The sequence below is a fragment of the Astyanax mexicanus genome, chromosome 2 (assembly GCF_023375975.1).
Source record: "Astyanax mexicanus isolate ESR-SI-001 chromosome 2, AstMex3_surface, whole genome shotgun sequence".
Taxonomy (NCBI): domain Eukaryota; kingdom Metazoa; phylum Chordata; class Actinopteri; order Characiformes; family Acestrorhamphidae; genus Astyanax; species Astyanax mexicanus.
This window is the reverse complement of record NC_064409.1, coordinates 65,330,931-65,358,921: the sequence shown is the minus strand read 5'-3', so window position 1 is coordinate 65,358,921 and position 27,991 is coordinate 65,330,931. Positions and strand designations below refer to the sequence as shown.

Genomic DNA, 27,991 nt, shown 5'->3' with positions numbered 1-27,991 from the left:
TTAAAGTTATAAGATATCAGCAGATGAATTATTTAAAGGAATAACTTATTTTTAGATATAATAACCGTCATTTGTTGGGGCTTAATCATTTTGAGTAGTAGCTGCTTGTTCCATGTTTATTTTCTACAAGTATAATCAGCACACTGAGGTAAATTGTTTAAAGAAATAACTTTTAATTGAAGAGTAAAAGATGTTTTCTAGAATAATTGCCCTAAGTTGCAGCACTACTTCTGACCTACTTCAGCCACTCTGCTCCAGTGTGTCCAGCAAGGGCACTTACTGGTGTGTTCCTAATCCTATCAGCATGGTAATTAAGAAGGCAGTTTCAGGCTGAGGGAGATGGTGGGCCTGAGAACAGGATTAGCGTGTCCTTGTGAAAACCCCCACACTCTTCCTGGAAGAAAAAACACGCCACCACTTTCTCCTCCACTCCTTCCTCACCAGCAGGAAAACTTAGCTTCTTTAACAGGAAATCCCCCGATTCACAGCTGCACACAGCGCCTCCGCTTCAGATTAGCCTACTTTCACTCAACCTGCTCCACTGCTGGGAGCTTTAGAGCCGAGCGAGAGGATGTTCAGAGGGTCTCCAGGAAGTAGCTGCACCACTGCTCCAGGAGCCAAAGCTTAAGTTGAATTAAGTTCATCTTGAGTTTTTTTTTTCTTCTTGTAAAAGCTGATGCTCGATGTTTCAGCTTGTTTGCTCAGAAAATATCTTTTGTATACTGACAAATATGAAACGCCAGCATGGATAACTCAAAGATAAGTGCTGATTTAAGTACTTTTTGAAGAGATGGGTCTTCAGTCGGCATTTGAAGATGACAAATGACTCTGGAATTCAGAGTCACTTTGTGGAAGTTTGTTTCAACTCCTTGCCTTGGCCTTTTAAAAAAATATATTTTTAATTTAATCTCATTTTATTCCTAATTTGGAAGGACTATCACTAGCAATACCTCAAAAACTAGTAGGGTGAATACAAGTACATGCCTCCTCTGATGCATGTGAATCAACCACAGCCTCTTTCAAACTGCCACTGATACAGCATCACTAGGTAGCCAGCACACTCAGAGGAAAGTGCCAGATTCACAGCCCTGAAACATCAGCTAACAGACGCCTGTGCTGTCCAACATTATACAAACAGTGTGATTGTACAGAATTAGTCAATAGCTAGTAGGGCAGCACAGAAGGAGCTTTATATGGTGGAACCTAGAAAGATAAAACGATTTAAAGATTGAAGACTGTTCTGAACAAGTTGCAGGATCCTGATGGCTTGCTTTGGAAGACCAGTCAGTAGTTTTGCAGAAGCCTTGAAAAGACAAAACCTGCACAAGCACCACCTGGGTGGATGGCTTCTGTAAAGTACGCCCTCAGATCATATGTATTGGTGCTGCTCATGCATTTGTTTGCTCTGGGAAAAGGATATGACCGAGACTGATCCCCGGGGACCACTTCCATTCACAAAGAGATAAAAGGAATAGTCGGAAGAATATTTCACAGACACAAGCATTTATAGACAACCCCCACCTCAAGGTCACAGAGGATGGCACCTAGACAGTTCCCCAAAAACTGGTTCTGGCTGGTCTTGATCAGAAATTGTGTAGAAACTTTTGTTTCTGTCTTAGACACACAGCAGTACCCAATTCTCTTTCCATTGCCTAACAACGGGCTCGACTTTAAGCTTAGGCGCTAACCGCCAGATCTTACAGGTAACTGACAGTCAAAACATAGAAGTATTTTCGAGAACTTTGCGAGTTTGCTTGCCTTAGCATCACACCTTTTATTCATAATGTGGTTGATTAATATTGGTTTTAGTTAGAGGCTTTAAGGCACAATATATAAAGCACCTTTCCACAATGCTTAGCGTGTATTTCATTAAGCTGATTATTATTAATTATAGTAAAATACTTTAAAGCATCTCTTCCACACTTCCCTAGAAAGAAAATATTGAATTGTAACACTTTCTATGAATGTCATCTTTATTAGACGCTATAACCACATTCATAACATGTTATAATGCATTCTTAAGGCATTATAAACATGGCTATACATATTTATAAAAATGTATAACCCATTATAGCCATGTTTGTTAAGCATCATGACCTGTGATCATAATACATTATAAGCTGTGCTTATATATATATATATATATATATATATATATATATATATATATATATATATATATATATATATATGTTAAACTAGTATATCTCTATCATTAATAATCTAGTCCTACAATGAAAGTCTGGCACTTTACTTAGAGCGCACAAAGACCTGTTATAATACATTATAATTGACTATAATTAATATTATATTCAAAACAAGAATAATTTGAGTGGTTAAAAATATATTTATATGATTTTTGAGGGTGTGTTTATAAGTTGGAAGTTTTTTCAGTCATGATACGAGTCTAAAAGCAGGGAGTGAGTTTCTTGGTATTGATGTAGAACATGTTATAAACACAGCTATTAATGCATTATAATCACAGTCCATGATGCATAATAAACATGGCTATAATTAATTATACATTTTTATAAATATGTATAGCCATGTTTATAATGCCTTATGAATGCATTATAATGTGTTATGAGTATGTTTATAGAGTCTTATAGAGATGACATTCAAAGAAAGTGTTACCGATTGAATTTATTGGATGCTGTAAGGGAGAAATCTGCGCGACCAAGTCAACTGGTCATCCACAGCTACACCCAGGCTTCACGCTCCTGCAGTTGCAGTGACCTGCTAGTTCTCAAACAAGGCAAGAAGATGGTGGTGAAGACCCTGCAAATCCCCTCCCTTTAAGGGCCGCTCCTAATGAGTTCAGTCCATCTGTGTCTGCCCCTGTGGGGCGGGACATCCCCCCAGCTGATTACTCCAGCTTCTTCCTCAGCCACGGAAGCAAAGTTGCAAATGAGCACGTTTCCATTGATTAGGTGCAGCTCTGTTTTGTGTGGCTTATAAATACGATGGGAAATCAGTTTGACATAATTGCTTTTGGGGGATGGCACTGGTGGTGTTTCTGTGCTGATTAATGATCCAGCTCACACTGTCTGTTTAATGAAGAAACTGTCACGCCGGAGCCGAGATTGTAGTTGTTTATACCGGTCACCTACCGCACTGGCTTAGTGCAAGGTTTCAGGGCTTAACAGGATTTGAATAATGCATGCATTAAAATGCTAGGATGAATTATAGATGAATCAAAACATTTATCAAAGGCTTCTGAATTGATTATAAATGCATAGAGTCACAAATCCCAGACATGAGCCTGAGTGTAGATATCAGTAATTTGATTATATTTTGGACTGAATAACAATTACCAACCTTTTTACTTACCTAAAATTAGAATTTTTCTGCTCGTTTCATCCATATTCAGTCGTTCTGTAATTCTGTCATGCTTGTCTTTGCTGAGGGGAAGGAGTGGAGAGCAGGGATTACAAATAGTAACAGAATGAAAGGGGGAGAACAAACAATATCTTTCAGTAAAAGGTTCCTATTCCGGCCTGTCAGAGCGAACACAAAGGTGATTTACTTTCAGAACTGGCGGAAGCTTTTTGTAATGGAGATTTTGCTGTAGTGGAGTAAAGCCTACATCTCTACACATGTTTAACAACAAGCTGCTTTTTTCCAGAAAACCATCCATCAAATGATGAAATGATGGTTATACTGGCACAATAAATAAACACTCTTTCAGATATAGATTCACAACTCTGAATCAACTCATAACTGAGTCAACTAACTCGTCAAACCTAATGTTACTGTAACCAAGCAAAAACAGCATATGTAAAATGTTATTTGTTTACCTTAATCTACACATAAACCTGAAATATTAACTTAACCTTAATCTAAATCTATTAGGATTAACCTACACCTTAATCTACACATATACTTAATCTACATCTACTAATCTAAAACTAGTCTACTTTAATCTACATATAAACCAATATTAACCTATACCTTAATCTACATCTTAATCTACATTTACTAATCTTAACCTACACCTTAATCTACACAAACCTATAATATTAACATGTACCTTAATCTACACTTTATTCTACACTTTAATATACATCTATTAATCTTAAACTACACCTTAATCTACACACAAATCTATATTAACCTTTACTTTAATACACATTTTAGGATTAACCTACACCTTAATCTACACATCTATCTATAATATTAACCTATACCTTAATCTACATCTTAATCTACACACACTAATCTTAATCTACACCTTAATCTGAACGTATACCAATAATATTAACATATACCTTAATCTACATCTTAATCTACACACACTAATCTTAATCTACACCTTAATCTGAACGTATACCAATAATATTAACATAGACCTTAATCTACATCTTAATCTACACACACTAATCTTAATCTACACCTTAATCTGAATGTATGCCAATAATATTATCCTGAACCGTAATCTACACCCTGATATATGTCTACTAATCTTAATCTACACCTTAGTCTACACACAAACCTATAATATTAACCTATAGTTTATTTTACACCTTAATCTGCATCTACTAATCTTAACATACACCTTAATCTATGCACATCACTATAAAAACGTATACCTTAATCCACACCTTAATCTACACATAAACCTATATTAATAACCTAGACCTTAATCGACACACAAACCCATATTAACCTAGACCTTAATCTACAAATATACCTGTAATTTTAACCTAATTTCTATTCTACACATTATTCTACAACTACTAATCTTAACATACACCTTAATATGAATTTGTAAACTGAATTTGACAAGTATTTTCCTTCTACTTATATAGTTTTTGTTTCTGTTGTTGTATTTTATTTCTCCTCCTCTGTCCTTGGCGGTGTTGTATCTGTAAGTGATTGACCACGCCTGGCCTCATCCTGTCAGTTCACAGTAAATCGGTTTGACAGTAGGGTGAACGGGAACTGCAACAAATAGGCTGGCTGGCTCTTCAGGGCGGCTCTTGAATGCACTGCTTCTTCCACTGATTGCTGGAGCAGGGTCGTGACCGTACAGCTCCAACTCATTCACTTACTCATGCATGTGTGTTTTGTTTCTGACACCAGGTGACGTAAAACCAGAGGATGGAGCCAATAAGGAAGGAGAGGAGAAGCCAGAAGAAGATAATGATTATCATCGCAGCGATGAACAAGTAAGATGACCCTTTTGCGCACACACGTTCTTTCTCTTGCTCTCTCTTGCTCTCTTTCTTTCTCTGGTTGTTCTTTTTGTAGTAGAGTAAAGAGCAGAGGGCTTTATTCACTCTGCAGTCAGTAAAGTCTGAGCTGTATGAAGCCTGCATTCGACAGAGTTACTCTGCACACAGCAGGTCTTTACAAAACCCCAGGTCACCGAGGCGTTACTGTTGTCATCATTTCTTTTCCAGGTGTATTTGTACACAGCGCTATATGAGACTTATTCTCTCCTTTACCTTTGTGCCTCTGCTGTGAATGGCAGTGTGATTCTGTTCCTCTTTTTTGTTAAGCACAGAGTCTATCAGTGATTCCACTGCTGCAGTTTTGTATTCTCGCCCTCCCTCTGAGCGGCTGGAAGAGGTGGTTAATAATGCAAGACTAGAGATTGGGGCCCACAGTCTTATTTTCAAACTCTGTACTGTCCCTCAAAGGGCAGCGTCTGGGATCACTTGTGAATTGTGTGTGTAGAATACTGATCAGATTATATTGCTTTCTTGTGAGTCTGAAGTTGCCATTACTTGAAAGCTTGCTCTTTCTGTCTTGCTCTTTCTGATGAGTAGAGCACAAAAGAATAGTGGTAAGGGGGGGAAAACAGCAGATATAAGCATAAATAAAAGAATATTGTGCAGAAATGGAAAAGTCCACTAGAAGAGAAGTGCTACAATTGTGTCAAATATAGGGGTTGGCAATATGGCCTTAAAATAATATCACTGCATATTATGGTATTTTTGCGATAGGAATACTCTTGCCGAAATGACTAAACACTGAATTAAACAGTTATTTCAAGAATACACTACTGCAACAAAATTAAAATATTTTTTTAGTATTGCATACAATATGATATGGCACACCCCTAACTGAGATATATAAAAAAATGAAGAATTTTGTCAGATTGTAACAGAGGTTAATGATCTAGAATGTTTTTATACTAATAATGCACTCAGATATCCAGGATTAAAGTAAAATAAAGGATACTAAACATATATAATCAGTCTAAAGCAGAAATATAATGGGAAATAAAACCACTGTGAACAGCAAAAAATTAATACCCTGTTGTGATAATTAGGGGTGGGTGATATGGCACAATATTTCAGAGTAAAATATCGTTCACAATATTCAAAAAAGTTGACGATACTATTGTAAACTATATAATATGGCACACCCCTAGTAAAATATACTTAATTAAATAAATTATTATTGAAATTTCATTACATTTGCATTGCATTTAGCTGACATTTTGTATCCAAATCAACTTAGAAAATGATGAACATGAGCAGTCAAGGACAAGAAGTGCAAGGCAAGCATTTTGGCAGGGCCTGAAGGAGGGCAAAAAGGAAAGGGTAATAATGGGAAAGAGGAAGAAGTAGTTTGTTTGTTAGAGGTGTTAGGAGAGCCAGTGCTCTTTGAAAAGCTTAGTTTTTAAAGGTTTCTGCTCTGGTAGCGGTAGGTAGTTTGTTCCACCATTGGGGAACAAAGCAAAAGACCAGAGAGCCCAAGCTGCATCTGTTGGGGTTGATTAAGGGCATTTTAGTCTCATTCTGTTGGTTAAAGGACTGAATAATAACCAACATAATTTGAGTAACCAGGTTGCTCCCCCTAAAATTCAGCCCATGACTAATCAGCTTTTTTTTTTTTATTATTGTGTGGAAGCAAATCAATTAAGAACATTATGTAGCTGCAGGCCAGCACTTGGTATTGCACTATGGTAGTGTTCACCTAAATATGTAACAATTTTATATCTGTGATTTTGTGCATGGCATGATTTTTGGTTCCAATCTGCCTGGTTTGAAAAATGATTCAATCAACTGCAGATCTGCTTTAACTGCCTTGGATCTTCAGTACAACAGTCTCTAGAGTTCACTTACAGTGGTTCACTATTCTACATTGGGCTTCCCGTTCACCATATGTGACTCCAGTAGAACACAGTGGAATGTGGTAGAGCTGGAGATTTTGCAGTTATGTTAGCATGGACCAGAATCTCAAAGGAATGTTTCCAGCGTCTTTTGGAATACATTAACACACACACGCCTGTACAACCCACTGTGCTGAGTGTGGAGAGTGTGTAGACCCCCTCCCTCTGTGTTGTTTATGTGCATTGGGTTGTTGATGGTGTTTGTGTGTGCTTGTGTGCTCCAGCGCGTGAAAGCTGAGGCAGCCACTTTAGCCTCATTCATAATGTAGCAAATAAATAAGAATTCCCTCTGGAATTCAGCTCGGCTGGAGAGCTGCAGAACGCGCCGGCTTCAGCATCTGCAAGTCAGCCCTGCACTCCGTGACCTCGAACTGACAACACAAACTGCACATCACCGGCCAGACCGTCCCAGTCAGAGAATAAAGTGACACAGGATTAAAATCTGTTTTATCTTTATTGCACTTTTTAGTAGCTTAATTGCTTTACAGCAGACATTACACTTTTACTGAAAGATCTGAATTAATGAGGCTGCTCATTTGGACTGTCCTCTAATAGTAAAAGGAAAATGCAATGGGTTTTAATTTCCTTTAAGGCTTATTCCAGCCATGCAATATTGCTATAGAATGAGGATAGTTGTGCTCATCTTAGTTTTGCACTTTTAAAATCAGTGATTTAAATTGCTGATCATTCAAAATTTTAATGATTTCAATATTTTAAAGGATCCACACATTCACAGAGTGGAAGAAAAGTGTTTTAATGGAACATCTGTTGCATTGACCTTAGTTTCTATAGTGCTTTTTTTTTTTTTAAAAAGAGCAACAAACCAGAATAAATAAGGCTAGGCTACATATACTTGCTTAAATATAAAGGTGCAATAAAGGGTTCTCTGAGCAATGCCATACAAGACACTTTTCCAGAACAAAGCACATGATCAAGAACATGATAAAGAACATGCTGATGTTTCACCGACCTGTAACAGTGACAATAGGGTCTGCATTATTGTTACTTCAGGCTTGAAGCAGATAAATTCGATTCAATTAAATTTTATTTAAATAGTGCTTTTTATTACAAAAGTTGTCACAAAGCAGCTTTACAGAGAAAAACAGGTCCAAGCCTCTTATGAGTAGCACCACAGAGATGTTGATTATTGTGGTGACAAAAGTGGCAAGGAAAAACAGGTAACAAAAGGTAGAATCCTGTCATATTTTCTACTCCAGCCCCTAAATACTTCTTACTCTTTCAGTGAATTGTCACTGGACAAGCTGTATCTCTCAGCTTGCCCAAAAATGCATGTAAAAAGCAAGTCTTTTGTGGTGGTTCAGAAAGTAAATTCCACTTCTAGACTACTATTAATGAGGACTTACCACTTCTTGCATGCCACTTTTTTTCAAACGGCAACCAATGCAGCATCTCTAGATGTTCATGAAGGAAATTGCCAGATCCGCAGCTCTGATCAGCCAATGGACACCTCTGTTGGAAAGCATCACAAAAGAATGATGAGGCAAAAGAGTGTTTTCTTTCCACCCCTTTGTCATTCCTCACAAGGCTTGACTAATTTGAGCTTGTGATGGACAATAATGCAATAATGTCAGTATCTTAGCCTGCTAAGCAACTTGGAGCCCGCCACACCTTTTGAAAAAGGTTAATGAAGTTTATTACATGAATACATCTCTATTAGAAAAATCAGTGATTAGTTTAGAGTGTCGCATTCTCCTTTATTAATTAGATTAAAGATTTTTATATATTGTCATTAAAGTAACATTTTGGGAGGTTTTCGGGGTCTAGTGCTTCAAAGTTGGTAATGTAATCCAGGTAACAAAAAACTATAAATATCCATATTCACATTCATGCACAAATTATTTGAGAATACCCACAGTGTATAAATTTGATTCACAGCACTATAATAAAGCATGCATGACCAACACCTTTACAACATGATCGGTTGGTAATCATGTCAGCACATTAACTCACTATAATGATTAGATTTCAGCCGGTAATGATGAGTAAATCCCAGCCTCCGTTCAAGTGCTGTTGGAAATGTGCGGCGGCTCCCTCACTTTGATCTGAAGGTGGAATTGGCTTGAGTGAGCGCAGCATTATTAGTCATTTGTGTGACTGTTTGTGTCGATTATAACTGGCCCGGCTGGGCGGTAATGACCCAGTAATCACACACACACACACACACACACATACACACACACACACAAACAGACACACATACACACAGTCATATTTCACTTTCTCTCGTGCTAATGGTGGAGGCCCCTGCCGCTCGTCTCTGGCTCTCTGGCTCTGTTAGTGCTGGCCTGTTTGTTTTGTGTCTCTCTTCGCTGGCCAGCTGCTGTGTTCATCTACAATTTACTGTCCGAGGCCTCCACCGGCGGGGCCGTGGATTACGCCACTGCACTCGCACTGTTTGTCCTTCAAATGGACGTGTGCTTAGTATCCATAAACAGAAGCGGGCTGTTCGTGGGAGAGCTGAGTGCGGTTTCGGACTACATTTTCAGCCCAATAGAGTGCAATTCAGAGAGGAGGTGTATTTGATACACATCTAATACAGTATTGGAACAGTATGAAGCCATCTTTACACCTGTAGTTTATCAGCTGGTCTAAAGAAGTTAAGAGATTTGTAAACTTGGATTGTTTTTTTTCCTTTGGTTTGGTTTTTACATAGGAAAAAATCCAATTCACCAAACTGCCAAACTGTGGAAAAACAAACACGTGAGAACACACTCTCTGATCTCTATTTGTCAGAACTGTCTGCAGAACAAGCAAGAAAGTAAATACAGGAAGAAGCTCTAGTGCATATGTTTGTGCAGTTTAACATAGAGCAACATCAGAGATGGTATTTGTTCATATCTGTAGTCATTTTCTAGGCTTTAAACCAGGTTAATTTTCACCGGCAAAGCAGTTTCGCTCAAACTTGAGTGGAGTACACCTGATAGCTGAATCAGATCAAGGGCAGATTGCTTAATCACCACAAAGTATTAAGCTTCAGAGTTTGTGTACACTGCCTTCTATCAATGGCCTTGTATTGAATTAATACCAACTTTAAGGGGCCAGTACTGATCTGTGGTGCCAATACAAAAAATAAAGGGACAAAAAAAATTTGGAAGACCAATAATGTTGATTCATAGAATGTTATGTTCATTTTATGTTTCAGCAGTTGTTTCACATTTTTCCCACTGTAAGAGACAGTATAAGAAACTCCTAATTCAGTAGGTCTCGCTGCTGGGTGGTGGTGGGGGAGAAGGGGGGAAAGGGGCGGGGGTACCTAACTAAGTTAAGTAAAACTAAGGAAAGTAAACAAAACTGTCAAACAAGCACTGGATGTTAATCTACACAGATTCTTTACTAAAAACTATTTATTTGGGTGAGTAAAATGCTTAAGTTTATTTACAGTAAGCTTGTATTCAGGAATTTCTCCAACACTAAGGCTGGAGCATTAGCGGCTAATGAACGTGGTTCATTCCACGTAGCTTGTTTTAACACGATAAACACGCAGACTACATTCCAATATACTTCCCTCTGAATGACAAAAGAGCTAGCTGGCACGGTAAGCGGCTAATGCTAATGCTGCTCCAGCAGTGCTAGCTGGGGTCAGCAGCAGGCTACAGGCCAATAATACTTACCTCTGAAGAGCTAGTGGTTAGCACGGTTAGTGGCTAATGCTAATGCTACTCCAGCCTCGGTGCTGGAGAACTAAACTGAAACTCCTCTATAATGCTGTACATGTGTTATAATGCAAAATGTATGATAGTGCTTTTATATAACTGTAAGTGTTGTCCTTAGTTCTATCCAAAATAAAGTAGTTGCATTATTAATAAGTGCATTATCAGAACAAGCACTGTTGTCTACAGCGCAGTGGAACCAGTGTCTTTTGTCATCACACTTTTGTTTCATATATTAATGCAATAAACAAAATGTTTCAGAAAGGATAAATTACTTCTGGGATCTTTTGTTGTTCATATAGTTGAACAATTTGTATACATACTGTTCATAGTCCAAAACAGGTTATCAACATGATTTTTCAGACGGAACTCAAATCTCGGATATTGCTTAGCTAATAGTTACATTAGTGCACGTCTCAATGTGAAACTAATCCAGTCTGAATAGTTCTTAAGCTGCTGTCTCGGCATGCTGTCTCACCTGTGTAAAGGCTGTGAGAGGAAGGCATGGAGGCGCTAATGCTTTCTGACTAGTGCTCATGCTGTGCCGTCACAGGCACACACACACACACTGAGCAGTCATGGGCGCACACACACACAGACACACACTCACAAACCATTACAGGTACATACACACATGCTGGGCTTAGCACAACCTGCAGCCTAGTTCAGGACAGAGACTGGACACCCACTGGTATTTGATCTTTTCTCTGAGTTTATTTGTAGAACAAAACTTACTTCTCCATTTTGCTTTTAGTTAGAATGCTAACTTTACTACAGTTAGGGTGGGAAATGAGACCGCAACTGTTACTTGAGTATCACAGAAGCTGATTAGCAACACAGAAAATAGTAAAACATATATTCTGTACACAGTCTAATGGGTATGAACTGGAGTAGGACATACAGCCATAATAAAAAAAAATGGCCCTCTTGTGGGAGAGAGGTCGTTGCTTACTTAAATGATCCCTTTTCTGTCTTGTTTTCCTCTTTTTATTACCTCTTTTTATCTGTGCATCAGTTAGAATTGGTGATTGTACTGTACTTTAATACAGTACTAATCGTTGCTGTTCCACAAAACCTTCCTAACTTTCAATGGAAGTAAAATGATTTTTACCATTTAGATTGTAATCATTTAAATTTCAATACAGTTTAGCACATTTTTATTGATCTGTTCTTCCTAAAATTGTCAGACAGTACAAAGAACCTCTAATAGATCTCAAACATAGAGCTAGAACTCTTTTTTTTGTGGCTGCAGCATAAAATTGGTAATTCTTTCACATTTATTTGCTTTATTCTTTCTCATATTACTTCTATTATTATTTTGTGTCATTCAAATCTGCTTCTCTCTCCTCCTCTGCCTCTCTTTGTCTCTCAGGTGAGTATCTGTCTGGAGTGTAACAGCAGTAAGCTGCGTGGACTGAAGCGTAAATGGATCCGGTGCTCAGCACAGGCCACAGTCCTCCACCTAAAGAAATTCATCGCCAAGAAGCTCAACCTGACATCCTTTAACGAGGTAGGTCCAGCCGACGCACAGCCAGCGTAACATCACCGGCCTCTCTTTCCTTTTCAGTCCAGACTCCGTCCTTAATGTTTGCTTCCCAGAACGTTTCAGGAGTATTTATTTTTGGTTCACAAAAAGTTTTTGAAATGAAACGTTCCTATTGGGTTTTACATTACGTTCTGGGAACATTTCCTAAACGATCTGTAACCTTAAATAAACCTTGCTGTAACTTTTTTAATGATGCAGTGATCTTTAGAGAACTGTGGTGTAACATTCTCCTCGCTTTTATATCAGAAACCTTTAAGCAACCTTGATGCAACATTCCCACTTATATTGTGGGGAATGTAGTCTTTTAGTTTTTACAGTATTAGTGTAAAACATAGTGAAAACAGCTTATAACATGAGAAACATGAGAAAACCTTCATGGTTGTTTAAAATTTTATCTCTCGTGTTTAATCTAATGTTACTTTTTTTTTCATCCCCCTAAAACCATTAAAGTGCCTTAGAATTTATGGTTCCTTGAACCTTGCAGAGACATACAGCTCTGGAAAAAATAAGAGACTATTTACAAATAATGAGTTTCTTTGTTTTTACCTGTTTGAAAACGTCTGGAATATAATCAAGAGGAAGATGGATGATCAAAAGCCATCAAACCAAACTGAACTGCTTGAATTTTTGCAGGAGTGGCATGAAGTTATACAAAAGCAGTGTGTAAGACTGGTGGAGGAGAACATGACAAGGTGCCTAAAAATGTGATTTAAAAACCAGGGTTATTCCACTAAATATTGATTTCTGAAATCTTAAAACTTGTTGACTTTGCATTATTTGAGGTCTGAAATATCTGCATCTTTTTTTGTTATTTCAGACATTTCTCATTTTCTGCAAATAAATGCTGTAAATGACGATATTTTTATTTGGAATTTTGGTGAAATAGTTTATAGAATAAAACAACAATGCTCAAAACATTTACTCAAACACAGCCTTTTTATTTTTTCCAGAGCTATACATGACTTTAAAAAAATGCAACTACTGGTTTTGAAACTTGATACTGATTACTAATTTTTTACACTAGGCGATGAAAATCAATCAATGAATATTTATCCTATCCTCTCCATCTTTGGATTTTTATGTATGGCTCCTGCTCCTAGCTTTCTCTTTTGCTTGAAAGCACGTATTTATAATCACTAATCCCTTTTAAGCTCTAACGAAAATAAAACTTTGCCATAATGTTATGGTTCTCAAAAAATAGCCACAGGGGAGCGAGAATCTAATGATGGGAATGTTCTCTGTTGGTTGGGATGGGCCATATACCTCTTCACGTCATGGTGCCTCAGTGAGTCACTGAGTGAGATATTGAAGCTCTTTCACACTGCCACGCTTTTTCCACAAAGCTTTTGCCACTCACCATATGTTCAGCAGAGCAGAAAGTCTTGTTATATCATTTGCTTGCTGTCATGGACCATGCTGCCTGTCAGCGACACTGTAAGCATGCTTTTTACAGCACAAGTTTGGGACGCAACTAGTCATTTGTTGCCGTTCCATTATCTCTCTTCACCCGTTTTCCCTCCTGAAAAGCCTGTGGGTGGGCTTTGTGCCACATAGATTCTTCTGAAACTGGCTTTGACACAATGTAACTGTCACATGTCTTTTGTTCTGTGCTGAGCAGGCATTGTTGCAGGATAGCATTATGAAGTTCCTTAAATTAGAAATAGCATAAGTCAGGGGTCTCAAACTCAATTTACCCGGGGGCCGCTGGAGGTAGAGTCTGGGTGAGGCTGGGCCGCATCAGGTTTTCCACAAGAAAAGCTCTTACAAAAACATTCCAATGTTATCAAATGTCTTTATTTTTTAACACAAAATAAGATGAAAAAATAAATTAATTAACAATTCATAAGAAAAAAATAAAAATCAGTAAAAAATAAATTAAATGAAAATAATAATTATAATAATAATAAGAAGAAGAAGAATAACACTGAAGAAACCACATATAGTTGCTGACTAGAGAAATGTAATTATTATTATTCAGATTCAAATGTCTGTATTAACAGTTCTTTAACCTTTAACTTTCTGAACATGAATGGAACATTGAACATAAACTGTTATGAACATGGCTTCTTCTGCCTACTTCTTACTGCTAGAGATCTGGCAGCGCTTCCTCTCGCATAGCCGAGCCACATTTGGCTTAAGGGAGGAGGCAGTTGAGACCCTCAGTAGGGCTTGAAGATGCTCGTCAGTAAGTCTGGACCTGTACTTGGACTTGTTGAAGTTCAAGGTAGAGAAGAGCTTTTCGCACAAGTATGTGCTCCCAAAAAGACACATGGTCCGCTTGAACATTCGGGAAAGCTCAGGGAAGCTGAGAGGCAATTCTCTCAAAAATTGCCCGAGCTTGTCTGCTTTTCCACTCACCTCCCTGAACTTGGCTCTGAGTTCAGAGTTGCACTGCAGGTCAATGAGCTCCATTTGAAGCACAGGGGGGGCATCTTGCAGGGAGAAGGGGTCCGCAAAAATTTGAAATGTGGCTCTGTGTGTCTTGAAGTCTGCAAATCTATGATCAAATTCCTCCTGTAACATCAAAATGGCATCCACATACTTCTCACCACTGAATGGTGTGCCTGCATCCATGAGTGCCTTGCATGCTGGGAAATGGCAAAGGTTTGTTTGAGAAAGCTGGGCTTTCCATAACATAAGTTTCGCAGAGAATGCTCTCACGTTGTCATAGGCAGCACTGACAAGTTGCCCCTGGCCTTGTAACTTCTTGTTCAGTACATTAAGCTCATGTGTAATGTCAACAAGAAAAGCTAAGTCCATGAGCCATTTGGGATCGCTTAGCACGGTAACAGCAACCCATCTTTCTCCATGAAGGCTTTCACTTCCGCTCTCAACTCAAAAAATCTCTTCAATATGTTTCCCCTGCTGAGCCAACGTACCTCGGTGAAGTAGAGTACATCCCCATATTCTGACTCCATTTCCTCTAATAAAGCACGGAACCTTCTGTGCTTTAAGCTCCTGGACCTGATTTGGTTGATGCATTTCACAACTACAGACATCACATTGTCAAACTTCAGGCATTTGCTGCAAAGGGCCTGCTGATGGATAATGCAGTGCAGAGCAATGGCCTCCTCCACACTCTCCTCTTCCGTTTTTTTTTTAACAAGTGCCACCAGTCCATTTTTCCTCCCTGTCATTGATGGCGCTCCATCGGTTGTTATTCCAACAAACCTCTTCCATGGCAAACCGGCATTCTCAATGGCATCACACAGCTGGTGAAATATCTCCTGAGCAGTGGTCTGGCCATGCATTGGAATTACTGTGAGCAACTCCTCTGTGACTTCAAAATTGTCATCAACACCACGGACATAGATTGCGAGCTGGGCAGTGTCGGTGATGTCTGTGGACTCATCAAGAGCGACTGAGTATACACTGAAACGTTTTGCTTTCTCACACAGTTGATCATAAATGTCACTTGACAGGTCAGAAATGCGCTCTGCCACGGTGTTGGCAGAAAGGCTGATGTTGCTAAACTGACCTTTCTTTTCTGGACAGACAATACTTGCAGCCTGTAATATGCACTTTTTGACAAATTCACCTTCTGTGAATGGCTTTCCTGCTTTAGCAATCATCTCACTAACCACGTAGCTAGCTTCGACTGCTGCATCATTCTCTTTGGTTGCTTTCTTAAAGAAATCTTGTTGCCTCAGTAGACATGTTTTAAGATTAGCAACCCGGTTGGCTCTCTCATCTCCATGGTATTTTGCATACTCCTCAGCATGTCTAGTTGTGTAATGACGTTTCAAATTGTACTCTTTGTGCACTGCAACTTTCTCTGTGCAAATAAGACACGTCGGGATGCCCCTGTGCTCAACAAAGAAAAATTGCACTTCCCACTTTTCCTGAAATTGTCTGTGCTCATCACAAATCTTTCTCTTCACTGCAGGCTTTGAAAAAGACATGTTTGGGGCTGTATAATATATATAATTCCACTTGGTGTCGCTGTCGCGTTGAAGTTGAGCCGATGAGTCTTTTCTGCTTCTTTTTCTGTCCTGTGGAACAGCAACTTCCGGGTTCAGACAGCGCGTGAAGCGGGAGCAGCCGCGGGAATTGCGCATGCGCCGCGTGCATATAATGACAAATTCAAACTCGCGGGCCGCGCTAACATTAAACTTTCATATTAAGGCGGGGCCACAAACTATCGTCCCGCGGGCCGCAGTTGGCCCGCGGGCCGCGAGTTTGAGACCCCTGGCATAAGTGCTTCGATTTTCCCACCGAGCATAGGAACAAAAGCATGGCTACAACTCAGTAGCAGTAGATAAAGAAATGGTAATACAACTAAAAGATTACAAAGTAAGTTCCTTAACTTTTCTACGCTTTTCTGTTTTTTTTTTGCTTGTTTTTTAGAGCAGAATAATGAAGACGTTTCATGCATTTTGAGCTGATTGTAATTCATTACAGGATGTGTACGGTTTGCCCTCTTGCCAGCAGGGGGTGCTGTGGTGATGCCACTCTGAATGCATTCTCATCCTTGGTCTTGGTCATGTACTGTCATGTCTATAACACACACACACACACACACTCTTAGACACATACATGCATTCTCAGACATCTGCAGTATCGGTGCTTTTCAGTGTTGTTCAAAAAGTCTGCTTTCCTGTATGCTGTTTATTTAACACTTATTAAATATTAAAACATTCCAGAGCTAAAGAGGTTTCTGCAATTGAAATATGCAATATTTTTTTTATCATGGGCTGCTCTCAATTTGTGTCGAGATAGACATTCCTATGTTTGCCATCTCTTTCTTTTTTAAAGTATTTTTTTTATGGTGAGGTATCCAGACCATACACACACACACAAGTCCATTTTTATGTTAGATATAATATAGTCTTATTTTGAAGGCTTTATTAAATGTTTTTTTATTCATTTTCTAGCACTTCTTAGTCTGGTTCATGTTCACAGATTGTATAATGTTGTCTGTGCATGAACTGGAAGAAGAAGAAGAAGAAGAAGAAGAAGGCTCGCAGCCATTACTGTCCAAACCACTCTCGACTGCTTAGGCTTCAGTTGTGCTTTTGCTCGAAGACCAATTCCTCTGCTTGTGTGTTTTCAGCTGGATATTTTATGCAATGAAGAAATCTTGGGCAAGGACCACACTTTAAAATTTGTTGTCGTGACGAGATGGAGATTTAAGGTAAATATTGTCTATTCACCGCCTAATAATCAGAAAAATCATAGATTACTGTTAATTGCACCATTTTTCTTCATAAGACTTACTGAAGTTTTTAATAGTGGATATTAAATGGAAATAAAACGATAAATATAGGATGTTATTATATGCAAAATATTCATATTAAAGGTATTCAATTGCTTAAATATTTTATTAATCTCAACAATATCAATGTGAATAAACACAATTAAATAACACATCACATTCCAAATGATCAGATTAATCACAGAATACTCTGATTAAACACACATTGTCTTTCTAAGACTGAAGCATTTGTATTAATCACAACAATATTCTATTCTATAGCAGACCTGCAGCAAATGCTGATAAATTAAATCTGATTTATTAATAATATGTAAATATCAGCATCTGAAAAAAACAGATAACAGATCTACAGCAGCTCATGAGCCAATATTAAATCTATTTTTACTTGATATTTACTTTTACATCATATCATATACCATGCAATAACCTGAGGTATATATCTCTTAGTCATGGAGTTTTCATTAAAAGTTCAATTTCTGGAACCTTATGTTTGTTTTGAACTGATATATTCATATTGGAGGAAATCTCATATATATATATATATATATATATATATATATATATATATATATATATATATATATATATATATATATATATATTCAGCTCTGGGGGGAAAAAAAATAAGAGACCGCTTAAAAATTATGAAAACCTTTGGAATATAATCAAGAGGAAGATGGATGATCACAAGCCATCAAACCAAACTGAACTGCTTGAAGTTTTGCTGCAGGAGTGGCATAATGTTATCCAAAAGCAGTGTGTAAGACTGGTGGAGGAGAACATGCTAAGATGCATGAAAACTAATTAAAAAACAGGGTTATTCCACCAAATATTGATTTCAGAATTCTTTTTTTTAGCCATTTCTCATTTTATGCAAATAAAATGACAAAAATGACAAAATTTTTATTTGGATTTGGAGGGAAATGTTGTCTGTAGTTTATAGAACAAAACAACAACGTTCATTTTACTTAAACATATACCTATAACAGCAAAATCAGAGAAACTGATCTAGAAACTGAAGTGGTCTCTTAATTGTTTTCAGAGCTGTATATTTTAAACATTGCAACCATGTAAGTCTGCCACTGAATGTACTGCAGTGAAAGTAAATATTTCCTTTTTCCATTTGCCCTTTTATGGACGTACAGCTGTAATTAGATGTATAACCTTTAAAGAGCAATGCCAAAAAAGCGCGAGCCGCTGAATGCCAGCGCTGGCCGCTCCTGCTGACCTGCCGCTGGCTGCCTTCAATCATGCCTGTATGTGTTTTGTGTGTTGTCTCTCTTCCAGAAATCCCCTCTACTCCTGCATTACAGACCTAAAATGGATTTGCTGTAGTTGGACAAAACTGGTTGTTTTTGGCCCAGTGGCCCAGGACTGTGCAACACAACGCTATTTATGCAGAGACTATCAATGCCCGCACCAAACAGACCCCTGTCCCAGGAGTCGAACCATACACGAGCCAGCAAACAACGAAAACCAGCTCAGTTACTGCTCCACACTGGCGGCTTAGCCAAACAACCACAGGCTTTTTAGTTTTTTTTTTTTTTCTTTTTTTTTTTCCTTCTTTTTCTGTTCGTCCTCTACGTCCTGGATATGTGAAGACTGAGAGACAGAGAAAAAGAGAGAGAGAGCATATATTTATACTTTTGTACAGAAGAGAGAGAGACACACATGGACTCGAGACACTACTGGTGCTCTGTTTACACACACAACAAATGAATCAACTGGACGAGAGATGACCGAACAGTTTTTATACAGAGTGGTGGACGGACGGACGGACGGACGGACGCCTGGGCGGGCGGGCGGGCGGACGGACAGACGGGCACCGCTCCCGCCGGCAGAAGCCTTCCGTCACACTCCTAACCGAAAGGGGAGAAAAGGAGGAGGAGTTCTCTGCTGTTTGCTCTCTTTCAGGTCTACAACAACAGCTCAACACAACACAGGCTCGGGAGCACACACACACAAAATCTAGAGTATCCAACAAGAGACATTATTCCTAAATACAGTTGAGTTGTGAATCGTCTCAGAGCGTTTTTTTCTTTCTCCCTTTTCTTATCGCGTCACTGAAAGTGGAATTGTGAATAGGCAAATTTTGTGTAGTAATTTATGTTCTTTTTACGAGTATTGTACATAAAAATTGTTACAACAGCACGAGAGAAATAAGAGTTGATGAGTGAATAGTAAGAATTGTAAGACTGCGCGAGTGTTTAAGTGTGTGTGTGAGTGTGAGTGCGCGTGTGAGAGACTGTGAATGAAAGATTGTTCAGAAGGGTGCATTTTTAAACTTGTGTATTTCAGTCTGCAGATATGTGATTATATACAGGCAGCGAAAATATAGATTACAAGGCAGAGTCAAATGCTATATTCTTGATGTGTTCCTCAGAGCAGAGGGCCTCGTTTTCTCTCTCTAAAAAGAGAAACCAAGGTGTGGAAACGAAAACGTTACAAATCAGAAGCGATTCTGAAATGACAAAGTGCTTTTAAACCATTCTACCACTCTCCCAAGTTATGAATTAGCAAACTGCAGAGTTATTAAAGTCGTGTAATGATGAATTTTTAACTTAAGGCGTATTAGTCGTGTAAAAATGTAATCACACTCTCTTCAAATGAACCAACTGCCTGCGTTACGGAGCGACGGCCCATTCTGGAGGTATTGGGCTGCCGTTTTCTACGTTTCTATTCATGTGAAGATGGATAAATTTCATTCAAACCTTTTAACATTTTTTTTTTTCAAATAACAGACACAGCGCAGCACAGAAATCAGACTGCATCACTGCATCCGTCCTTAAGGGTGTGAGTTTTTTTTTTATTTTTTTTTTTTATACTTTTTTCACCCAGTCTTGGAACCATATATGCAAAACATAGGCTTTATCATTCAATAAAAACAAAAGAGATGTTTAAAAAGAATAAAGAATAAAAAAAAATAATTGTAGGCCTACGCAGAAGCTTTAGTCCACTCCTCTACAGAACGAATGTATCCTACATGGCCACCCATACCTACAGTTGCACCTCTTTTACGTTTTTTTGCTACCTTTAGTGCCAAAGGCTTAAAAGAACACCCTTCAGGCTTCATGTTGTTATTTTATTCTGTATGGCAAGCTGTGTGGAAGGCAAACGGATATGGAAATGAAAATATCACAATTTGTACAAACAGGATTAACCGTAGCAGTACTGAATCATGAAGAGTATTTAATAATCAGTAAAAAAAAAAAAAACAATGTCTGTCATTTGTCTTTTTTCCTCAAATTAACAATTTCTTAAAATTGTTTGCTTTTAATTTTACTTTTTTAAGCAGAGCCCTCGTTTACGGCACAGACGTAATCCATTCTATTTGAACTTTGCTGAACAAGTTCCACAGCTTTCTCAGGCAGATCTGTCTCGCCTAATAACCATAAATCAAGTTCTAAAGGGCTCTATTTGTATTGTTACCTGCTGAGAGGTTCTTCTCTTTCAGCTCCTCAGTGAAGAAATCTATCTATATATAGAAATATATATCTCAAGATTCAAGAAAGTTTTGATATTAAACTATGTAACTGATTTTTACTAAAACTTTGCCTCTTTTTGGTATTTGAGAGAAGAAGAAAAAAAGCTCCTCTGTAGACGACAAAGTAGTAAAAATATGACGTCTCATAGCTGCTTGTTCCGTCTGTCTACTTTCACACGGGTAAATGCCAAAACCAGCTTGACCAAATCTCATTTCAATATTTGGTTCTCAAAGTTTTACTCATAAGTTACTACACGAGTCTTCATCTTGTGTGTGGGTGTTTTATGATCATGACCTCGCAGTAAAAACCTGTTTTTAAAACTCCTGGACCGTTTTTGATGTCATATAATGTATACAAACAATCTCTGAACATATTGGGAAAAAAAAAAAAAAAAAACTATGTGCTTTATTTTCGTACGTCTTTAGGTCTTATCGGAGCGCATCTTGTTGATTTTGATGCATTTCTGAACAGTCTACACACATTCATTAATTAAGACTGTGAGTGTGCTGGCCATTTTTAACTTGAAAATGAACTGTCCTCATTCCTGATTGAGTTCATGGAGACACACCACACAGTAGCTGTGTTTTAAAGTCTAGGCTGCATTCGAGGTGGGACTGGTCCTTAGTAGTCCAACAAGCTTAACAGTCTAACAAGGCATTGTGGTGACATTGTGTGAATCGTCGTTTCCTCGCATTTTTTGCCCAATTCTCATGGTGCAGCCTCCAATACAAGATGCCTGTGCTGAACATCATCACATTAAAAGAGTGATGTGGGGGAAGAGTGCCATGCTGTCTAATCACCCAGAGAGAATGTTTAGGAAGTCTAATTGTGCTGTCTCGGACTCCGGCTGCTGATGGCAAGCTGCATAATCCGAGATTTGAAATGGTAATCCTTAGATTATAGTGATCATGCCTTCGTCTGCTCAGATACAGAATCATTTTAAAAACTTTAAAATTGAATCCATTTTCTAATGTTTATGCATCCTTCAAATTGAAATGAAAATCTTATATAATATTGACTGCATTTCTCAGCTGTGTATGAAGGGAGAACCTTCAGTTTGGAACAGCCTGGGTGGCCAAGAAATGCATCCCCATCCCAGCAGCTCACCTTAGTTGCAGCCTAGGTTTTGGAACACTGCTAATGTAATGTACTGCTACAAACTGTACTGGAACAAACATATTACTGTGGTTTTATTTCATGCTTTTTTTTTCTCCTTTATCTTTTTTTGTGCCCATCTAGTTCATATGATGTGAGAACAGTTTCTGGGAGTGGTTTTGCGATGGGGTTATTTATTTTATTTTATTTTTATTTTATTTTATTCTCTCTTGGGTTGCTTGCCATGGTGAAGGCTGGTGGTTCTCTCTCTCTCTTTGGCATGAGCTGACAAATGGTGCTAATGTTTTATACACTTGTTATATACAGTATATATATATATATATATATATATATATATATATATATAAATAATCCTTACCTTGGTGCAGATCAGCAGTGAACGGTGAAAGGTGTCGGTGTTTGTCGCTTTTATTGACGTGCTTTGGTGCTCTTGGGTTTCTTTGTAAAAGCTCTTGTTTCTCCAGCCTGTCTGAAAGAAGAGATGCCTCTTTCTTGTTGATTTTTTGTTTGTTTGTTTGTTTCGGTTTGTGTCAGACTGCTGTCCTGGTGTGGGCTGGAAGCAGAACAGAGAGAATAGTAAAGCAGATCTATCAGGACAGCAGCGTCCCTGGCGACACTCTCACAAGAAACGGCATTTCTTACAGAGCTTGACGATTTTGGGAGCTTTTCCAGGTAGCCCGCTCCTCCCAAGCTGCTCTGGATCTAATCACAGTTCCACCTGCCTGCTTCACACCTCATCCTCTGAGCTCGGTTCTCTTTTGAGAAGTGAAGAAGCTTGAATCTTTAGGGCGCCAGGCCTCATTTCTGAAATCACTTCTTAACAGAACAATAGCTATAGCGCTAGTTGCGTGCCTTCGTGAGCCTGTTAGCATCTCTGAACTAGAGTCCTTATATTTGAGTATGGGAACAGATCGATGTTTGCTCAGTCTTATCTGGCCTGCATTGAGATGTCAGGGCTACTCCACTTGACAGGCAGGCTGTAAGAAGCTTACAGGAGCTGCAGGCCGCTGCCCTGGCCGGCAAAGACTGTGTCCACATCCGTATGGTGCCAAGACTGAGACAATAATGACCGGTTGCTTTATTGCTTTCACTGGTGGGTTGGTCTACTTGGCATTGGGCTTGTCTTAAAGGCTCTCTTAAAAAATAAATGTTATAGAGAGTCATTTTCAGTGATTCAATAGAAGGTGGTTTTCCAACCGTTCTCCTGGATAGCTACTGTTCTGTTGGTTATGCCTCCATCCCAAATCAGCTGATACAACAATTCTGAAAACAATAAATACAGTGAATGAATTAAGTAGGAGCGGAAGTCTGGTATAAAGTAGCTCTCCGGGAGCAGGGTAAGACCCACACAAAGAAGAACCACTTATCACTTATAGGTTAAAAATATATCAAGCTTTGGTAAAAGGCTTTGGTAAAGAGCTAGTCTTGATGGTTAAGTTGGTTAAAAAACTGGTCATCCAAGTCAAAAATTAGCCGGCTCTTGACCAACATAGTTTATGTAGAATTTTGAGTTTGCTCATAGCTTGGTCAAACTGATTATTTAGCTTGGTCAAATTTGAAAAAACAACTTAAACAATAAAAAACATACCCTGTGCCAGTCAAGACCTAAGCTACTCCACCATCTTAACCAACTTCACCAGCTTGAGCTTGCAAACGTCTCATCTTTCAGCTAGGGAGTGTATTCTTAATGAAGCCTGGACATGACCCAACCTGGAGACCAAGATTAAGACTGTTTTCAATATACTTGAGCTCCATTTTATTTTCATTTTTCCTAAAACTTCCATCTCCCTCCATCAAACCTCAGTTCTGAAGCAGTTCCACAGTTTAAGGTGCTTTTTCGGTGTGCTTCTCATTAGCGCTGTGTTTCTGTACTGTTTTAACATGCCCTTGCTGACTTTGCCTCAAGTGCGTGGGATTTTCAAAAGGTTAGCTTAAGCAAGCTAATTCCAGCAGTGTTCTGAGATCTCACAGTGTAATGTTAAGAAATGATACAGAATCTTGTTTAGTCTGGCGTAAATTTTTTGCCAGATTTCAAAAGTAAACTATCCTCCCTTTTTTTTTGTTTATCCTCACACTAGCTGTCTGTCCTTTAGCTTGCTTAGCAGGCTATCTGTCAAGCTAGTAGAGTAATGGAATAGTTCTCGTCTCTCACGTCTAACAAAATATCTATAATTTGATTTCCTACTCACACTGAGCTACACTTGTCAAATTAACAGTATAAAAATGTTACATATTTACAATGTTCTCTGACTCATGGCCAGATTTTATTTGTTTAGTAGCTGTGCATCCTTTAGTTTCCTTAGCTTGCCATCAACAAGCTAACAGATTAATCTTAAGGATCTCATCGGTCACATTTAACAAAAGATATGATTTATTGCATAGAACTCGGTCTGAATGTAGGAAATCATATGATATACATATGAAATTGTACATATTTTTTTTTAAAAATTGCATTGCGCTGACATTGCCATGACCAGTTTTTTTTTTTGTGGATTTAATAGCTGCGTAGCCTTTAGCTTGCTTAGCTTGCTATCTATCAAGCTAACAGAGTAATGTAAAGGTTCTCTTACGTCACCTTTAACAAAAAACATCATTTTCTGCATAGAGCTCGGTCTAAAAGGAAGTAAATCATATGATATATGTATCATACGTCTTATTTTTTAATTGCATTGATCTTAACTTAAGACCAGTTTTTTTGGTTGTGTAGCTGTGTAGCCTTTAGCTTCCTTAGCTTGCTATCTATCAAGCTAACAGAGTAATGTAAAGGCCTTCATCGGTCATGTTTAACAAAATGTCCTACATTTAGATTGAGCTCTATGCAGTAAATCAAATAATATACGTATAAAACTATACTTATTTTTAAAAAACAAAGACTGCATTACTCTGACCAGTTTTGACCAGTTTTGTCTGTTATTATCCGGGTTAGAAAAGGGAATTGAATTGCGTCAGATCACAGTAATTTCATTCTTGGCTTGTTATTCTGCTTGGTTTTGTTACTGGGACCCAATTGGGCTTTACAAATGGCCAATATTCCATTTTTGCCCCATTTGCAGTGTACAACCCAGATCACTGACCATATATTTATATGTGGGGCCAACATAAAAACCATGGACAGAACTTTCTGGGACCCAGTTGGGCCATCCATACAGGCCCCACCCACATGGGTATGGTATATCTGGGAGTGGTCTAACTTTTTATTTTTGAAACATAACGAGTTAGCTGAAACTTTATCAGGGCAAGTAAATGAGGGCATGTTAAACACAGTATTGAAATGGAGGTTACTTTTTTCTTCCTTTGTTTTTTTTTTTTAAAGGCTGACCCATACTATTGTGTTTAAGTGTGTGTGTGGGCATGTATTTGAGTGTGTGGCTGTGTGAATTGGATGTGGACAGCGCTTCATGTAATAAGTTAAGGCCAGTTGCCAGCACAACCTTTTGTCATTCTCAAACTGAACACTTTGCTCCCTCTGCTGAGACTGCATCTTCATTTTTCTAGGTTACACTGATTCAAAGGTGCTAATGATTGGCCAGTGACTGCTGGTTGCCAGATCTCTCCAAACAACTCCTTGGTTGTTTTTTGTTTTTTTTGTTTGTTTTTTGACGCTAGTTTTTTTCCCACAGCTGTTCAACTTAACCAGTGGTTAATTGGGATTAACAGACAGCACACTCTTCTTACAAGTTGTGAAAAGGAAGGAATCTTCTTCACAAGTTTGTGTCCTTCAGATATAGCTGGGGTTTTGGGTGTGTGTACGTGTGTGTGTTTGTGTGTGTGTGCTTTTTTTTTCTTTCTCAGAACTTGCATTAAAAGGGGAATAATTTTCAGGAACCAACCTTCACAGTGGCACCTCCCTTTGAGCCATAAATGCTGTTTCCTTTTTTATTTTATTTTTTTTCTGTCCCCAAAACATGTCTGTTTTTAAAATACTATTTATTTATACTGTAAAGACTCCTGCAGTAGCCTGTTTTTTGATAAGAAATGTCATGAGATTTGCTGTCCTTTTGCATATTCATTCATTTGTGTTTTTTTTTATATATATATTACCTTGAACACACAGAGGACTAAAAAAAAAAATGAAAAAGTTTCACAAACAGAATCTCCTTCCTCTCCTCCCTGTCCCTCTGCATGTAGTCTTATCTCGGTAATCCTGTTAGAGCAGGTGAAATGATGTCTGCGTTATTGCTCTTTGGCTACGACGCTCCTGTTGTACTCTTGCGATCAGGTTAGGCTGGGAGAATATCTCATTTCGGCTTTGGCGGTTCGTCTTGTTGGCAAGGAGGAAAAATGTGCAATATACATCTCTCAGATGGTTCCTGGTTTCAGCTCTAGAAACTCCATTGTTTTTGCTTTTCTTTCTGTCAGGTGCTCAGGTCACTAACAGAGTCCTTACAGTCCTCACCACATAGATTCTACGGGTGCCTGTGAGGCTCAGATCACACTAATTTTTTCATTTTCAACACATTGTTTCCTTTACTTTTTATTTTATCCAATTTTTTCTGTTTTTTTTTTTATCTATTTTTTGAGAACTTTGGTGACTTCTGGGGGTAAAACTCTGGCACTTAATGTAGTGCCATTTTTTTTTTTTTGTCTTCATCAATTGTATTATGATTATTTATTGCACATGTAATAAGAATGGTTTCCATGGCTACACCTAAAGGAGTTTTAGTTTAAAACTGGGCTGGAGTTTCTTACAATTTTATGGATGCTTTTGTTGAAAAATCTAAAGTGTGTATTTCATGAATAAATGCCTTAAAAAGAACCTGGTTCAGTTTCCATCATTACCTTCCCCAAGGGTGTGCTGCACAAAAGCTGGGAAAAGTGCAAAAAAAAAATAATCAAAAGTAACCCTGAAATAACAGTGAGAACAAAAACCTCGGGTCACAAAGTCCATTTGAAGTCCATTTACAGTATAAGTGTCTGCAGTAAAAGCTTACGTGCGCAAGTCGACCTGTACTGTGAATGAAATTTGGAGCTCTTGCAAATAAAATAATATGCAGAGCTGGTGAGATTTTCCCTTTTTACTTTTCTTCTCCAAAATGTCACATTTAGGTTGCATTTAAATGTGCAGTACATAACTATTAGCATGTTTATATGAGCATTAGAGTGAAAACATATTGTTTCCTCAAAATCAATTGCACTGCCATGTACACAAAGTAAGATTTTGAATGCCTGAACTTGTTTACCGCCTTTTTTCTTCATAATTTGTAGATTGATCTATTCTTAATTTTTTATTCCTCATCACATATATTTCACAGCTTTACCTGGGTGGTAGGTAAATATTTTTCATCTCTCATCTCATTCTCTTAAACATCCATATTAAATATACTGTTTGTAAGACATTATTCAATGGGTATTCTTTTGTATATGCAAATAGAGTGTCCACGGGTGCAAGAGCTTAAGCTATTTTGAAAGAAAACATAATTTAGGATAATGTGATTTAGACTCCTGTGTAACTGGAAATCCTGAGAATATGATACAGTATGGTGTTATGTTGTAACAAGCTGTTTTTTTGTTAAACCTCACTGAAAATGAAATATCTTTGCTCTGTTTTCTTGCCATTAATCTGACCCTTTAAGTGAACTAAAATGACAGTTCACTGGAACATCCCTACTGGAATGAGATAAAGGGGGCAGGAGTCAGCGTGCCTACAATTGGTAAGACCACCATTGTGGTTGTAAGAAAGCATTCAGCACAATGGCTCTGGCGGTTGTGTCGTCTGAAACACGTCTTTCACTCTGGTATAACGAAACACTAGAGAAACAAACAGCTGCGTTGTGCAGCGCTGCTGTAGGAATGGGCCGCTGAGGGGTTTGCCAGAGTGGAAATGAGTGTTTGAGA

The 27,991-nt window shown here is 38.2% G+C and overlaps 1 protein-coding gene across 1 annotated transcript in view; it reads left to right on the top strand.

Annotated features, from left to right (window-relative positions):
* The window catches only part of LOC103041260 (polycomb group RING finger protein 3), a 68,537-nt gene extending 48,831 nt beyond the window's left edge, over positions 1–19,706 (top strand). Inside the window, exons 7-10 of the mRNA XM_022672093.2 lie at positions 5,083–5,168; positions 12,167–12,304; positions 17,394–17,474; positions 18,843–19,706. Coding sequence (XP_022527814.1) covers positions 5,083–5,168; positions 12,167–12,304; positions 17,394–17,474; positions 18,843–18,890 — 353 coding nt within the window. The 3' untranslated portion in view covers positions 18,891–19,706. The remainder of the gene's footprint in view (positions 1–5,082; positions 5,169–12,166; positions 12,305–17,393; positions 17,475–18,842) is intronic.
* Positions 19,707–27,991: the final 8,285 nt, after the last annotated feature.